The following is a 15,456-nucleotide window of genomic DNA, read 5'->3' as shown; positions in this document are numbered from 1 at the left end:
TCAAATTACCAATCTCAGTTTCTTCACCTAGCCCTCATTTCTTTCCTTGGATATGCTGAATTGGTCACCCTTCTCCTGCCAGAATGCTCTAGCTGAGGGGTTTCTTCTTGGACTAGTAAAATTTGGGAGAAACAAAATAGCATGTCCAGCTTTTAATTTTTCCAAGTAAAGACTTTAAAAATATGCCATCTATTATTATTTTGATTTCATAAAATTAAGGATAATTTAAAGCCGCAAAAAGGACAACATCTTAGAATAAAGGACAGTTCTTTAAATTATGTAAATTTACCTTAATGGACAAAATTTTCTACATCATCCTCATTTTCCTCATTCTCTAAAATCAGGAAAACATCTTGATGGATTAATTTTTGGAAGCCATTGCCACAGCTCAACTTTATTTCCTTTGTTTTTTTGTTTGTTTGACTGTTTTTGTTTGTTGAGTGTTTTGTGTGTTTCTTTAATGATTTACTTTTATTTAAAGTGGCTGTAATTGTATCAGAAATGAGTATTGACACAGAACATGTAAAAAGATGTAGTCATACACATTTCCTTATCAACAAAACCACTCCAAAATATTTCCAGAATCTCATGATCGTCTTATTGCTCATTTTGGTATTGATAGGAATAATGGTTGCAAATCAGATTGACCTTTGTTTCCTTTTAAATTTGGGCTTTCCTAAATCCCATCTCTATTCTTGTTCTGCAGATGATGGTATTAGTCCAGAAAGAGCTGCCCAGGTTATGGGACCCCCAGATCGGTGTCAGCATGCGGCACATGTCATCAACGAGCTTATTCTTACAGCCCAGGTGGGTCTGCTTTCTGGAGTTCAGATGTCAGCCTCAAAAGCAGAGAGTGACACACAGGGCTATTAGGGGGGCTGTGTCACAGAACAGCCACCTCCTCTAAAGTCACCTTATTGGAAACTGGTGCTCTTGTCAGTTATCTCCAGGTTTATAGGCAGCAGCTTCTCTACATTTGCCTCTTTCCTACCTTTCATTTTGTTTTGCTAGTTTATTTCTGTTCTGCCTTTATTCCCCCAGAATAAATTCCTGACTACCTAAACTATTTCTGGTAAAACCACACAGATTGCCAAGTTTCATACAACCAAGTGTACTCAACTATACTAAATAAAATCTAATCCTTGCTTTGGAAAACACTTTAGATTCTCCAAAATCTTAAAGCCATCTTCTTGCACTTGAATTCTTGGACATATCTGTCTGGTATATGAGCAAGCTGTTGAGAACTTTGTGATATTGTTAGCATCTTTTGTTTTGAACAACAAAAATTCTCCCCACCTCTATTGAGAATGGTGAGTTGTAATGTCCCTTGGGTGTAGGAATGAGGAAAAGGTTAAAAACAATTGGAGCTGAAGGAAAAAGCAGGAGATTAGAAATTGGGAGTCTCAAATTGTAATTGCAGCTCTGCCATTAGCCAGACACGTGATCTTGGGTAAGCCTTTGAACCTCTCTGGGCCTAATTTTCTCATCAGCAGACTAGGAGGTTTGCACCAGGGCAGTGTTCCCCACATAATCCCCTAAGAGTCATCTGTGGGAATGTGTTAAAATTAAAGATTTATAGACTCCCACCCCAGATCTACTGATCAGAATATCAAGTCCCAGGCAATTCTTATGATTTAGACAAGTTTAGGAAACAGCCACTACATGACTGGATCTTACATCCTTTTTAGTAGTAAGATTTTATGATCCCTAGAACTGCAGTGGATAGGAGACAAATGTTTGGGAGACAGTCTTCAAGAATCTGTGATGTCCTTGGAAAGTTGGCTTGTGTGTTTTAACATAACTCCTTAAAATTACCTTCTCTGTTTGTCAGTTGTCTCATAAAAACAGCACAAGAAAAAAACACCCCAATTATCTCAGCTTTTGCTGATTTAAATTCCAGGTAAATGTTCTGTTACCTTTTAATCAACATTGGCAGATCTTGCCAAATATTTCTTTACTGTGTTGAACTTCATCACTTCCATTCCATGAAGGAGCCTTCAGCTTGACCAGGTTTGCCCTTAACATTTAAAAATTTCTAAATACCATAACTCTGAAGCAACTTAGAGACCGAAGGCTGGAATGAAATGTGTATCCTCTGACTAAAAGGAATCTTCCTCACGTATCAGACTGGGGCTTAGCTCTCTGTTGGTTGAATGGTGAAGATATCTTCAACCTCAGACTATGAGTGAAAGGGCCTGGCATGTTCCCTCCCTCCTTTCTGAACTAGCCTTGAATGGTCACTCTGCTTTCTCTTGGGATTGGGACAACCAGTTTTCCTTAAAAGTCATTTTATCCTTTTTACTGGTTGGATTGCAAGGTATTCTCACTCATGCGGCAGTGTTTGAATTGTTCTTTAGAGCATCCTGGTCAGGGGAGGATCAGAAAATCATACATTGCCACTCGTGTCACTTTCAATTGCCCATAACTCTTTAGCATGTAATATCTGGCTTCTGATAGTTCCAGCATGTTTTAGCCACAGGAATGAGTAGCCTTAACTTCAAGAAAAAAACAGACTGACTCTTGATGCCTGTAGATTAGGGCCCAGTAATTAAAATTCAAGAGAAAAGGTAGTTAGGCTTCAGACTTTGGAGTTTATATCTGACTGCCTGTTGTAGTTGGACATATTTATGTTGTTTATATAACCACATGCGTTCATCCGCTCTCATCCTCCTTGAATGCACCTGTGATTTGTGTTAATTTTAGTTTTAGAGAGCATTTCAGAATTTGAAATGTGGAAAGGTGCTCTGGTTCCTCGTATTCTAATATGTGGCATTGATTATATCCTGTCACTTGACCTCCTCCCTGGAAAACATGAAAAGTGGGGCTAGTAGAAATAGTCTTTAGAGCCTTGCTTCTCTTCCAGGAAAGAGATGGCTTCGGAGGCCTTGCGGTAGCCAGAGGAAGAGGCCGCGGCCGTGGTGACTGGAGTATGGGAACCCCGGGTGGCATGCAGGAGATCACATACACAGTGCCAGCAGATAAGTGCGGCCTCGTCATAGGCAAAGGTAAGAGGCAGCTGCTCAGGTTTTGCCTTCCTTTTTCAGCTGTTTTGTCAGAGATGACAGGCCAGGTTTACCTCCAAAGCGTGAAGTTAAATCTCTTTGCTACAGTTAAATAAGTTTGTCATGTCTCTGGCGTCACCCAACTTCTGCAGGAACTGAATCTTGTGCAGTTTTCTCTGAGGTCCCTGATTCAGCCTCTCATGAATGGAAGCAAAGTGTAGGAAAAGTGTAGGAATGGACTATAAGTAAAACCCATTGCCTATTAAACCTGCTTAGGTTGTTGAAAAGGTGCCCTGCACACAGTGCGTCTGAATATTTGTCGATTGAGTAGTAATTAACTCACCTCCAAGTAACTTAGAGCAACAGTTAAGATAATTTTCCCCAAGAGAAGACTGCTTTCTGACAAATGTCACTTTCCCTTACCAGATTTGGGTATTTGGTCTTTATTGACACATGTGAAAATGGTTTTTATCCTTTCAACATATTTGCCATGAGTAACAGACAACCTATGGTGAAAAATAAAAATGGATTTGTTAGTTGTTTCTAGGCATCTTAGAGAATATTAGGTAAAAACCCTCATTAATGGCTAGTGTAACTCTTTCCCATCTTTTAGTGAGAAAAAAGGGAGGGAGCAGACAAATTTCTAGGCCATTGTTACCAGTTCATTTAAGCCAGCCTTGGGACCAAGCACATCTGCTGAGAGCAAGGCTGTGGCTTGGGGGATCCTTCCTGAGGCACTGGGCTCAGCTTCGCTGTGAGATCCAAGTTGGCCTACCCACAGAGCCTCACTGCCAGCAGGACTGACACTTGGTGTTGGTTTTTGTACTTGCCTTCATTATGTATTTGACAACATATGGAGGACATAAGTACAGTCTTCTCGAGTTTCTCAAATTTCTTAACTACTTGAGGGATAGTAGTGCTCGACAGTACCTGATTTGAGAACCTCTTCACCAGCAGAAATCTGATGCCATTGCCTCTAACACTGGGGAAGGATGGGAATTCCTCCTGACCCTCCCTCTTGTACATTCTCAGACTCTGCGCTCATCTCTGCTTGTGTATAATGTGTTTTATGCTCTTTCAAAACATTTATCTCCTATATCTGTGTAGTCTGTTAGATTATTAACCTCTCTTGGGGTGGTAGGAACAATGTGGGTTTATTTTAATTTTCTAGCAGAATATACATACTGATAAGTGTTTAATGAATATTGTTAGCTGCTCAAAATGTTGCAGTAAATCAGACACACTACCCACTTAACTGCCATGAGACTAAATCCAGCCCTGCTTCCCCCTGTGGCTAGGTGTAAGGTATTTCTTCTTGGGGAAAGGCTCCTGAGTGAGGGCGAGGAAGAGGGTTGCCATAAGCAGTCAGGAACACACACCCCCTTCCTCCCACCCCCTCTCCAGTCCCAGCTCCAGCCCTTGGAGAGACACTGCAGCGTCCCTGGGCCCCTGCTGGATTTCCATGATAAACACAGCAATATTGACAGATAGTGTGGCCAGCCCTGCTCTTGTCAGCCAGGCCTTTTAGCAGGTTTGATTAATTGCTTTACGATTTCACGTCCAGCCAGGGGACCGCTGGTGGGTCACTTCTGCCCCCCATCGGGTGGAAGAATGGAGCAGGCTGCTGAATGAGTCTATAGACAGCCACCATGTGCCAAGCTGGTGACCTCATGTTGAAGGAAGATGAACTTAAATTAACTCCTTCCGGCCCCATGCAGTTTTGTGGTGCCTGCCTTACCTTATTAGCATGCTCCCAAGGCCTCTGAGAAGAATGGTCTCTGGCACTGCTAGTGCAAGTGCCTGATGGGGAGGGGTGGGGGGCTTGGCTGTCTGGGCCTGCATGGTTCTCAATCACGGACACATGCATCCTTTTGTACTGTTGCCTCCAGATCTTTGCCTTGGAACCAAGTGGTATATAGGCAGAGGCTGGTAGGATTCATTGAATGTTGGGGGTGCATATAGAAATGGTCTCCATTTATTCTTTGCTCTTCATTGCTCTCCAAAAACTAGGTTTACTTTTCCTGGTGCAAAAATGTTAAAATCCACTGACCTCTGAGTAAAGTGCAGTGCCAGGAAGGGCCGTACCCTACCTAGAGGCAAAGCAAAGATGCAGACGGTTTGCATTGGCTGGTGGTGTCTCCCAGGAGAATATGTTTGCAAGGGTAGAAAATGGAGAGGCTTTTCTTCAGTTCAGGTGGTACTTTAAGAAAACCATGAGCACAACTCTTCGTTTTGTTGAGGAGCTTTTTTTTTTTTTAATTTGCTTTTAAATTTAAAACCAGCCTAAACTAAACTGATACACAAACCAAACCAAGCAAATGTTAAATAAAGCTTTGGCCAGATGCTCTCAGCCAGTCTTCTGGTTCCCATGTAATGGCTGCATACGCTGCCTTTAGGAAGGACCGCTGAACCGAGGCTCCATTTCTGCTTGGTGACTCCTTTAAGAGTCCTGTTGTTTTTTCAAGACAGGGATTACTAGTATAAGAAGCAATGTGTGTATGCTCTTGGTGCTCCCCACCCCACTTACCTCCTCGCCTGATAGATCGTTCAGACATGGCTTTCTTCTCCCTCCAGTGGGGCCAGGTTGGGGGAGTGGACTATTTGAAGGGCTGTGGATGAGCAGTGAAATGACAAGTCCCAGTTTGGGTTTGCTTGAACCTTGGGTGGGGAGAGGTGGCACAAAGAGACCAGCCTTCAGGCTCTGCTTTTGATCATTTGGGACTCCCTGCTACCTTGCACCGGATTTTCCAGAGATTTTCTTTTCCCAATTTTGCAAAAACTCCGTGGTAAGTTTTCCTTTTGCAAAAATTCCGTGGTAAGTTTTCCTTGAATTCCACCACCACCACCCCACCACCCCAGTTTAACAGAGCTAATCTGTAAATTCTGTGAAACTTCGAAAGAAGTTACACTGGTGGAGCTTTTGTTACACAAATTTCATTAAGAGACTGAACTCTCACAGGTTTTTCAAAGAGTCCACCTAAATTTTCATTAGCCCCACTCCACCCAGGCCTCTGTGACCTCCCATCCTCTGGCTGGCTCTCTTTCTAGATATATCCCCCTACAGAGGAAGCAGAGACTTAAGAAGTGACAGTTTGGAATATTAAAGACCCATGTGGGCTCCAGGCATTATTCAGGCCTGTGTCTGTATGTCCATTTGACCTGTGGAGGGAGGGAGAGCTGCTGTGGAGAGGCCATTGGGACCTCTTTCTTGCGCTGAGAAGAATGGAGTACCTCTCCTGGCCTGAGGCCCTCCTTGCCTGGGGTGAGAACCACCACCAAGCTGGCCTCTAAAGAGTGGGCTCCATTGTGTGCGGATCTGCATGCCTGGCCTGGAGGTGGCCCTCTGGTCCTCAGGCCTCAACCCAAACCTGGTTAGTGGGTGGTTGGGTGCCTCTGGAAAGGAAGCCGTGACGGAAGTGTGCAGGTGCCACATGGTGTCTATGGCCTCAGCCTGGTTTGCAGAGAAGGACTAGGCTTTGCTCTGGGAACTTATTTCACAAATGAGAGAGCAGCGGTTTTTGTTAGAACCATTATAAAATTAATCAGTGTGCTAGTGTGCAAAAATACCCTTTGATCTTTTCTGGAACAAAATACTGCAAAAGGAGGTTAGGCTGACAGCTTTGGGTTTGCCGCTGTTGCCACTTACTCTTCTGTATTGTGTTTTCCTGCCTGCAGGGGGTGAGAATATCAAAAGTATAAATCAGCAGTCAGGAGCACATGTGGAGCTTCAGCGTAACCCTCCTCCAAACACTGACCCCAACTTGCGAATATTCACCATCAGGGGAATTCCTCAACAGATCGAGGTGGCCAGACATCTCATAGATGAGAAAGTTGGTGTACGTACAAGATCCTTTCCCCATCTCTGGCTTAATAGTAGCTGAATTTTCTTTTGGATACCCAAGGTACCTGTTTTCCCCAAGATCTTTGTGCTTCCAGTGCCTTTCCATCCTCACATCACTTGAGGGTGATCCCTCCTACTTTGCAGAGGGGAAAGTTGGAGGCCATGGGAATACCAGGGCCAGGCTCAGAAACCTTCTGGCAGAACTCACCAGGGCCAGAGCCTTACCCCTGGCACTGCCCCAGGACCCCTGCTGGCATTGCCCTGGCAGCCAGATCTGCACGCAGTTTTCATTGACTCTGGCTTTAGTTTCAGGCACCTCAAAGCAAATAAAGAAAGGGAATGTTGACGGAGGACAGATTGGCCACTGCTCACCTCAGAGGGGACATAGAATGACAGAAAGAGCCTTGGGCCAGCCTGAATTGACTGAAGAGTCAAACAGGTTGGTCCCTATCCCCAGAGTCACATGCCAGGGCAACTGTGGTGGTGCTAGGATTGGCTGTGTGATGGTTTTGGTCACTTGAGGGGCAGAAACCATTTCCGCCAATACATTTCACTGTGGGGAAGGAAGGGTAGTGTGAGTGTAATAGGGTGTCTTTATTTCACTTGATTCTATCTCCCCAAAAGCTGTGGTTGGTAGTCAGAGGGCAGAGGCTCAACAAACAGGAAGTGAGAATTCCCTCTGTGTGAATGACAGGGTACCAGCCTTGGAGCACCTGGAGCCTTTGGACAGAGCCCCTTCAGCCAGCCACCTGCTACACCTCATCAGAAGTGAGTCTTTTGCATCGGTCTTGACTGGTAGAGTTCAATCCCAAGAGGTCCTATTTTCTCCCTTTCTGGCTACTTCTAGGGAGGGGCAACCAAAAGCCCAAAGCGCTGGGCGGGGGGTGGAACTCATTTGCCTATCACCAGTGGTCCCTCTGCCCTGTCCTTAGCTCACTCCAACCAGTGATGAGAACCTTCCCAGAGAGCACAGGATTTCTAGTCACTGCCAGCATGCCTGAGGGGAGCACATCCCCCTCAGTCTGGGAGTAGATTTTTGCAAAAGCCTTTCCAGTTGTTGAGTTGTTTTTATTTATTTTTCACCTTCTTATAGCACCTTTCCTCCAAGGAGCTCAGGGTGCTTCCCAAATATTGCTGCTAAAGTGAACGGAAATCCCCATAGCACCCCTGTGAGGTAGGTGACCTGCTGTTGTCCCATCCATGCCATTCTCATTTGGTAGGCAGAGACTTCAGTCCTCACTGTCACCAGGCAAAGAAACCATTGTGGTTGGCTGGGGCTAAGGGAAGGGGGGTGAGCAGTGACTAGAGAAACCACGGGGTTGGTGGGAGGTGAAGCCTGGTGAAGAAGAGGAAGGGAAGTGACCCAGGCTGGAACGAGGGACTCTTTTGTCATTTACAGTGGTCCTCCGGCCTTTCTGACCCAGGGTTGGGGCAGCACCTACCAGGCATGGCAGCAGCCCACACAGCAAGTCCCAGGTGAGTGGCTCGGGTGGAGGTGGGAACATGCACACACAGCCCCCAGTGAAAGGCTGATGTTCAAAGAAGCCATGGTGCTGGTGAACCTGAAATGCACTCGTTGTGACTCTTGGCCCAGAGCTGCAGGTGAGCCTCCCGGTGTATTGCCAGCCACCAGCAGGCCCTGCACTGGAGCAGTGTGAGTGTGCAGAGGAAGGCTAGACAGGAAATGGTATAGCCTTCAGCTTGGACAGAGGTGGAGGGGGCTGGCTGTCTCTTGTCCCACCTTCCCAGACCTTTTTTTCCCATCTACTCTTGCCTTCTCAGAGCTGTAAACTTCTGTCATTTTTGTTTCCCTCCCATGGGCCAGGCCATGGGTGGTTTAACCTGAGCTTCTCTCACCCCTGCTGTCTCCATGATCTGAGGGAGAGCCGTCTTGCAGACCATCACTTTGCCTTTCCACACCCTGTTCTCCCAAATAGCCTTTACAAAAAAAAATCAAAAACCTTACCTTAGTAAAATTCAGGTTGTCTTCACCTATCTGAAGTTCCAGCCCATTTGTGTTTGGGAAGCATTCTTCAGGGTGTCTTCAAATTATTCTGCTTGTATCTTGCCAGGCTGTATGACCAAGCATTTTGGCTTTGTTCACTACTGCTTTATCCCTGAGCAGAGTGCTGGCTGGGAAGGCTAGTCCCAGGATTTCCCAGTAAAGTTCACAACTAGATATATACATCCTGGGCAGAGTTTGGAGGCCAATGCTGTGCAGCCTTAGGTATTTCTCTCCCCTTCTCTGGGGTTCCATATTTGTCATCTATGAAATAAAGTTTTGGATTTGACTTCTAAAGTATCTTTCAGCTCTGAAATTGCAGTTGTATTTTTTCTTCAGTATTTTATCTGTAACTCTTAAAACATACAGAATATTTTTAAATGTTTTACAGTGAACACGTACACACCACCTAGATTCTACCATTAGTATTTTACTGTATTTGCTTTATCCCATAGCTTGATCATGTGTTATATTTCCTCCGTACCTTGCTTCACTTTGCTCCAGTGTCATCTCACCTCCTGATGGGCAACATTCTCACAATGCCAGGGTGGTCAGATACTGTTCTGATTTGAGGGAGCCTCCAGGAAGTGAGGTGACCAGGGTCAAGTTTGCATTTGCCCCTTTGTGCCAGGACAGAGAAGGACTCATGAGAAGTCCTAGGCTACGGGGAGTACATATATACCTTGGTGTTGAGGCCCAAGAGGACACATCCTTCTCCATAAGGGGAAAACTGACCCTTGGGAACATGGTTCTGCAGAAGCCCTTTGGTGAAAAGGGAGTGGGGAGGGGCAACATCTGTCCTCTGGGCAGGCCTGGAAGAATTGGCAAAGGTACGAGGGGATGAGTAAAAGAAAACTCAATAAATTCCTGTTTTTCTTGCCTCTGTTTGCCAGTCTTCATCTTGTGGTGTTGGGCTTTGTTTGTTTGTTTAGGGGATTTGAGAACTGAGAATTGGTTTTAGTCAGTGAAATCTTGTTGGGAAGAAAAGTCCTGCTTGCCTACACTCTCCATGTCTGATGGAAGTTTTTGTTGCCCAGATCCCTCACTCTTAACCTTCCCCAAAAACCAGATCATTCTGGTTTGGGCATCCTTTTCTCAGTCCCTGCCGTGGTGGGGATGTGAGAAGGGTATCTTATGCCCTTGTTTGCTCCCCTCTTGCTCCTTTCCCCAGCCCCACACACGTGTATCCGCTCCCCCATCCCAATCTTAACTGCTTCCAGGTCTAGAGAATACACGCATGATTTTTGTGGGAGAGACGGGCTAGAACAGCCCCCACACACGTGCCCTCTTTCCTTCTTCTCCTACACCAAAAAGACACAGGACCAGATTAGAATCGGATGTACACCCTGGCTTTTCAGTCCCCTCTACCGTTGTATGTCATCTTTCTTTCATCATCTTTATAACATTCTCTGGACATTTTTCCCCACGTGTTTCCTACCATTCTGCTTATCCAGCAGTAGCACCATCAGTCTTCAAACAGAAGGGCCAGGTTAACAGAGTGGCCTGTGCCCTTTGGAGTCTTCATCCCACTTGAAGGCCAGTTCCCAGGGAGCCTAAGAACAATGGTCACCGTGGCCCTCGGGGCCCCCTGCTGACCCACAGCCCAAGTCTCCATCTGAAGGAGTCGAGGCCATTCCACTGGTTGCCCTCATGGGGAGCTCTCCTTTCCATTCACAAGCTTGGATCTTAGTCATATCCCTCCCCCTGTCAGCACTTGCCCAGCTGCAGGCCCTTCTAAATATTGAGATGCCTCCTCCTCCCACTGTCAGCCTACTGCCACCATCGCAGACCGGAAGGCCTGGATCATGGTTGTGGAGCACCAGTGTGCACCTAGGGGCAAGATGGAGTGAGTGCTGAGAGCAGGGCCTGAAGTCGGCTGGGCTGGGGGCTAAGGCTGTGAGGAAGCCAGGAGGGCCTGACTGCTTTTGTGTTCTTCGCACAGGCCAGCAGAGCCAGCCGCAGAGCAGCCAGCCTGACTACAGCAAGGCCTGGGAAGACTATTACAAAAAACAGAGTGAGTGGAATGGGCCTCCTTAACAAGCAGGCCCCAGTAACAGAGTTCCCTCGTTTCTGTAGACTTTTAATTGTTGATGGTTAGATGTCATCTTTTTTTTTTCTTTAACCTTTTCCCCATGTTACTTGATCTCAATACCTAACTTTGTCTCCCTCTTCCCCCTTTCTTTTTCTCTGTCAGAGGAGTCGTAGTGTAGTTACTTATCACTCACTGGGCTGTGTCTCTTCCCCGGCAGAAGCTTGCCATCCTCTCCTCCTCTCTGCTCTCTCCACTGCTGGATTCTAAAGGGCCTAGAAGTGGGAGTAACACCCAGACATGTGGACTTGTTTCTTAGCCTTGGTAGTTCCCTTTGAGACCTGAGCGCTTCCTGGGTAGCCCGTGGACTCGGCTCTACACCTGTTGGGCACTGCTTCACCAGGATTCGGGTCACCTGGGATCTTGTTCGCTGACTTTGTCTTGCTGCTGCCATCTCTTTTGGGGCATTTCAGGGCAGGTGAAGAGGGAAAAAAAGAGATGATGAAACTACAGGGGAAAGAAGCTTAAAATGGGAATAGGTGCTGGTTGTTCTTCTTATTCTTAAGTAAGCCTGCTTTTTTCTTAACTACCAGAAATTAAACCAATCTTTAAAAAAAAAAAAAAAAGGAAAAACAAAACAAAAAATTTAGTGAATCTTTTAAAATTAGTACTAAATTCCCTTTAAAATTAGTATTAAATCCTCTATCTAAGTTCCAAAACTACTGAACCCTAGAGTATTCGGGTATTCTTTGAAGAGTTGTTTCCTTTGTTTTGAGCGAGAAAGATGTTACTTGCTAGTTAGAAAGAGCCCAGATAAAAGAAACTTTCACCTTGGCTTTCAGAAGCATCACCAAGTAGATAGCCCCTTTGGGGAGCCAGGAGAAGTGCTGAAAGATGTCATAGTCACGTGGGGGCACTATTAAAAGTTCAGATGCCCAGTGTCCCCCAGACTTCCCAAATCTAGATTCCCAGGCACACATGGGCCCGTGCTTGTTTCAAGCTCTTCAGGGGATTTGGATACCCTAGGCAAGTGCGCACGCACACACACAAACTAAGAACTCCCTATTCTGTCTCCATCTGTTGTCTGGCATTGGGATCTGTCTGGGGCAAGGCAGACAGATGCAGAGAATATGATTCTGTAGGAAGAAGACAAACGTGAAGATTTTTAAAGGGTGTAACAGGGACCAGACAACAAAAGGCATAACAGTACTTTTTGCAGCAAGCACTTTTGCAGTGCCAAACTGTGCAGTGTTACAGCAGCACTCCTCAAGAACCAGCCTCCCCAACATCATTTCCTTCCTGCTGTCTAGAGGGAACATCTCAGAGCATTTGTTCCAGATGCCCAAAAACCTTTGGGAAGGGATCCTGCCAAGCCGACATTGTCTTCACCTCTGGGCAGTTGTGTCCCCACTTCCACTAACCTGTGTTTCTTCCTTTGTCAATCAGGTCACGCTGCCAGTGCTGCTCCTCAGGCCAGCTCCCCACCGGATTACACAATGGCTTGGGCAGAATATTACAGACAGCAGGTTGCTTTCTACGGGCAGACATTAGGGCAAGCACAGGCCCACAGCCAGGTCTGTAACCAATCGCCGACACTACTGATACTTCCCAGACCAACCCCTAACCCCTTCTCCCAAGCCTTCTGTGTTTTCCTGATCTGGGGAAGAATACTAGGTTACAGAGAAAAAGCCCAGGCCTCAGAGCTGCTGAGAACCCAGCTTTAGCCATTCTCTTTCCCCTCCTAGCTCCAGAGGAAAACACTTTGGGGAGGGGAATTGGTTTGGCAGCCCCTACGAGGAAATGCCATGTCTCCCCTCAAATCCAGAACCCATACCTCAGGGCTAAATAGAACTCTGTCCCACTGGGCCTCAGTTTCCCTAGCTGTAAAATGAGAGTGCCAAACTTAGATGACTCTGGGCAAGTCTGGCACTGCATGGTGCTGTTTGAGGACTGTGGCAGGCACTCCCCTGCTGCTGTTTTTTCAAGAGGATGGTGTGACTGGTAGTCGGTAGTGAGAGGCAGGAGGAAGGGCAGTTCCACACCCTCGGAGAGTTAGGCAGGGCAGACCACCAGATCTTTATAGTCCAACACATAAAGCTGGAGGCTTCCCCCTCCAGCACTGTATCCAATCAGGGGCCAAAACAGATTTTCTTATTGAAGTAGGGAAGAGGGCCAGATGCTCCTGAAGGGCATATTGCAGGTGATGCCATTCAGGGTCTCAAGAACAGCATGCTGGTTACCTCAGGCCCTGGATCCAAAACAGGGTTGGTGGGTGACTGAGGGGAAGTATCACTCGCTTGCTCCTCTCTTCCCCCACTCAATGTCCTCCACAGAAAGAGAAGCCCCAGGACCTCATGTTAAAGAGAGGTTTTGTCTGGGACAGATCCTATGACATGAGACCCCCGGGAAGGTGCTTAGACATTGGTCTGTTTGTGTGTGTTGGTGCCTGTTGTGGAGCCAGAAGGCAGAGATGGTGACCTGTCACCTCCCCACCAACACAAGGACTTGAGAATTTGCCGTCACGGACTGACCTCTTCTTTCCCCCTTCCTTCCACAGGAGCAGTAGAATAATGTCCTTGCGGCTGTTTTTCCCCCTTGAAATCATTGTGAGTGAAAACCTATTTGTAACAGAGGTTTTTAGATTTGCAAACCTTTTGATGAAGAACCTTTTTTTTTGTTCTGTGAAACACTATATTTAGATTAACAGAATTTTTCTAAAAATCGGGAAAAGTTAGTTACTAAAAATTGCTGATAATTTTTATTTCATTATTTTTGTTGTTATTTCAAATGTGTAAGCTCTGGGATTCTTTTTGGAGCAATACCTGCAAATTCGGGCACCAGAATGTACCTCAGAGCAGTGACATTTCAACATGGTGTTTTTTGTTTTGTTTTTTGTTTTGTTTTGTTTTGCGTGTCTTTCTTTTTATTTACCGTTTTTTCTGTTGCAACAGAAAGTGGCTTGGAAGTCTTAGGTGGTATGTAACAAATCCTTTTTAAAAAATTTTAAACAGTATTTAAATATTCTTAAATGTATAAATTCATTAAATGTTTTACTTCTAATTTCTTGTATCTCGGCTGTCTGGTTTTATTGCATTTTTTTAAAAACTGAACTATTATGTATTGTAATTAATTATGTGAACTCTGAATTGAGACAGATAATTGTATTGCTGTCCAACAGGGATTGGGAGGGGGCATTTTATAGGGTTTGTATAATTTTTAGAGTTCTAAAGGGGTAATATAAAAATGTGTTCATGTTTTTAGCATACGTTTTTTTCATGTCTCCATTACCAGTTGTAATTGTGTGTCTAAGACCTCCAAGCTTGTTTTAAAAACAAAACAAAAAACCTTTCTCTATTCTCTCAGAAATATAAATACTGTTATTTTTAATATTAAAAAAATTCGATATAACTTTTAACAAACACTGTGGAACATTAAACCATATAAAATGCAGTAACTATTTTTTAATTCCAAGGTGTTTTTGCTTTTTTCTTTTAAATATTTTCTTAATATTTGTCCAATTAACTAGATGAGTAAATAAATCTAGTATTAACCACAGTATGAATTAAATAATTTTGATTTAATAAAAGGGATAATATGATTTCCAATGTTTACTGTAGGTATCTTGTACAGATAACATGTATTTTTAAAGGAAAAAAAAAACGGAATTGAAGCTATTTTTCTTGCATTTTTAATTGACCTGAGGGACATTCCGTTTGAAATGTACTGAAGTTACAGTTTCTGGGTCTTTCTCCTTATTTTCCTTATAATGCTTGAAATGTCTAACTATTAAAAAGGCAATTGGAAAATGTTATGCATGTTGTTTAAAAAAAAGTGTTCTTTTTATTTGACTGACAATTCATTTTACATTCTATATAATAAAATTTCCACAAGACCTCTTGTGGGTGAAGTATCCGAAGTCTGTTTGCCTTCCATGTGCTTGTCCTTCCCCCCCTGCCCGCGGCCTCCCGGGACGGAAAGAGACAGGATTCCTGCCCCTCTTAGCCGAACACCTCACACTGTGTTAGCCGCCTTAGTTGGTGCACAGCCTAGGTTTCTAGCTACTACGTTAAGCTAATTTTATTTTAATGGCTTTGTATAATTTGGCAGTTTGACTTGAGAGCCTTGGTTACAATAAGCCCCTCTTACCTGTCACATCGGAGCATCTCTTGAAGTGGCGTGATGCCGAGAAGTCAATCGCTCAAGTTTCCTCATGCAGAGGTGCTGCCATCCGGAGTGGAACTGGAAGATTCATTTAAAGGAGTCACAAAAAAGACCGTGACCAGCTCTGCCGCTGGATACGCGCACTTGCCTGGAACTGAGTCAGCACTGCCCTCCTCCTTCCCTCCCCGTGCTTCCCCACCACCCCTCCTCTGGCACACACACTTGCCTAAGAAATTATGGCCTAACCATCATCTTGGCTTTGTATTTTTGGCTGCTCTTCCTTCCAGAGTTGCCTGGTACACGTTACTCTGGCTGCAGCGGCCTGTGACCCCACTCCCTCCCTGCCCTCAGCACTTCAGCCTGCAGCTGGGAAGGGGAATGGGGGGTTGTTGGTTTCTCTCTCCCTCACGCCAGCTGGGGG

At 45.1% G+C, this 15,456-nt stretch overlaps 1 protein-coding gene across 6 annotated transcripts in view; it reads left to right on the top strand.

Moving 5' to 3' along the window:
- Positions 1 to 14,583, top strand: part of FUBP3 (far upstream element binding protein 3) — a 54,225-nt gene extending 39,642 nt beyond the window's left edge. For 3 of the 6 annotated variants that reach the window (XM_037851050.1, XM_037851049.1, XM_037851054.1), the window contains 9 exons: positions 707 to 807; positions 2,864 to 3,005; positions 6,678 to 6,838; positions 7,538 to 7,611; positions 7,937 to 8,017; positions 8,243 to 8,319; positions 10,788 to 10,859; positions 12,321 to 12,448; positions 13,432 to 14,583. In XM_037851050.1, the coding sequence (XP_037706978.1) occupies positions 707 to 807; positions 2,864 to 3,005; positions 6,678 to 6,838; positions 7,538 to 7,611; positions 7,937 to 8,017; positions 8,243 to 8,319; positions 10,788 to 10,859; positions 12,321 to 12,448; positions 13,432 to 13,440 (845 nt within the window). In that variant the 3' untranslated portion in view covers positions 13,441 to 14,583. The remainder of the gene's footprint in view (positions 1 to 706; positions 808 to 2,863; positions 3,006 to 6,677; positions 6,839 to 7,537; positions 7,612 to 7,936; positions 8,018 to 8,242; positions 8,320 to 10,787; positions 10,860 to 12,320; positions 12,449 to 13,431) is intronic. The other 3 variants (XM_037851052.1, XM_037851051.1, XM_037851053.1) reach the window with 3 other exon arrangements.
- Positions 14,584 to 15,456: the final 873 nt, after the last annotated feature.

This window comes from Choloepus didactylus, chromosome 10 (assembly GCF_015220235.1).
Source record: "Choloepus didactylus isolate mChoDid1 chromosome 10, mChoDid1.pri, whole genome shotgun sequence".
Classification (NCBI taxonomy): Eukaryota; Metazoa; Chordata; class Mammalia; order Pilosa; family Megalonychidae; genus Choloepus; species Choloepus didactylus.
This window is presented reverse-complemented; position numbering and strand designations above follow the sequence as displayed.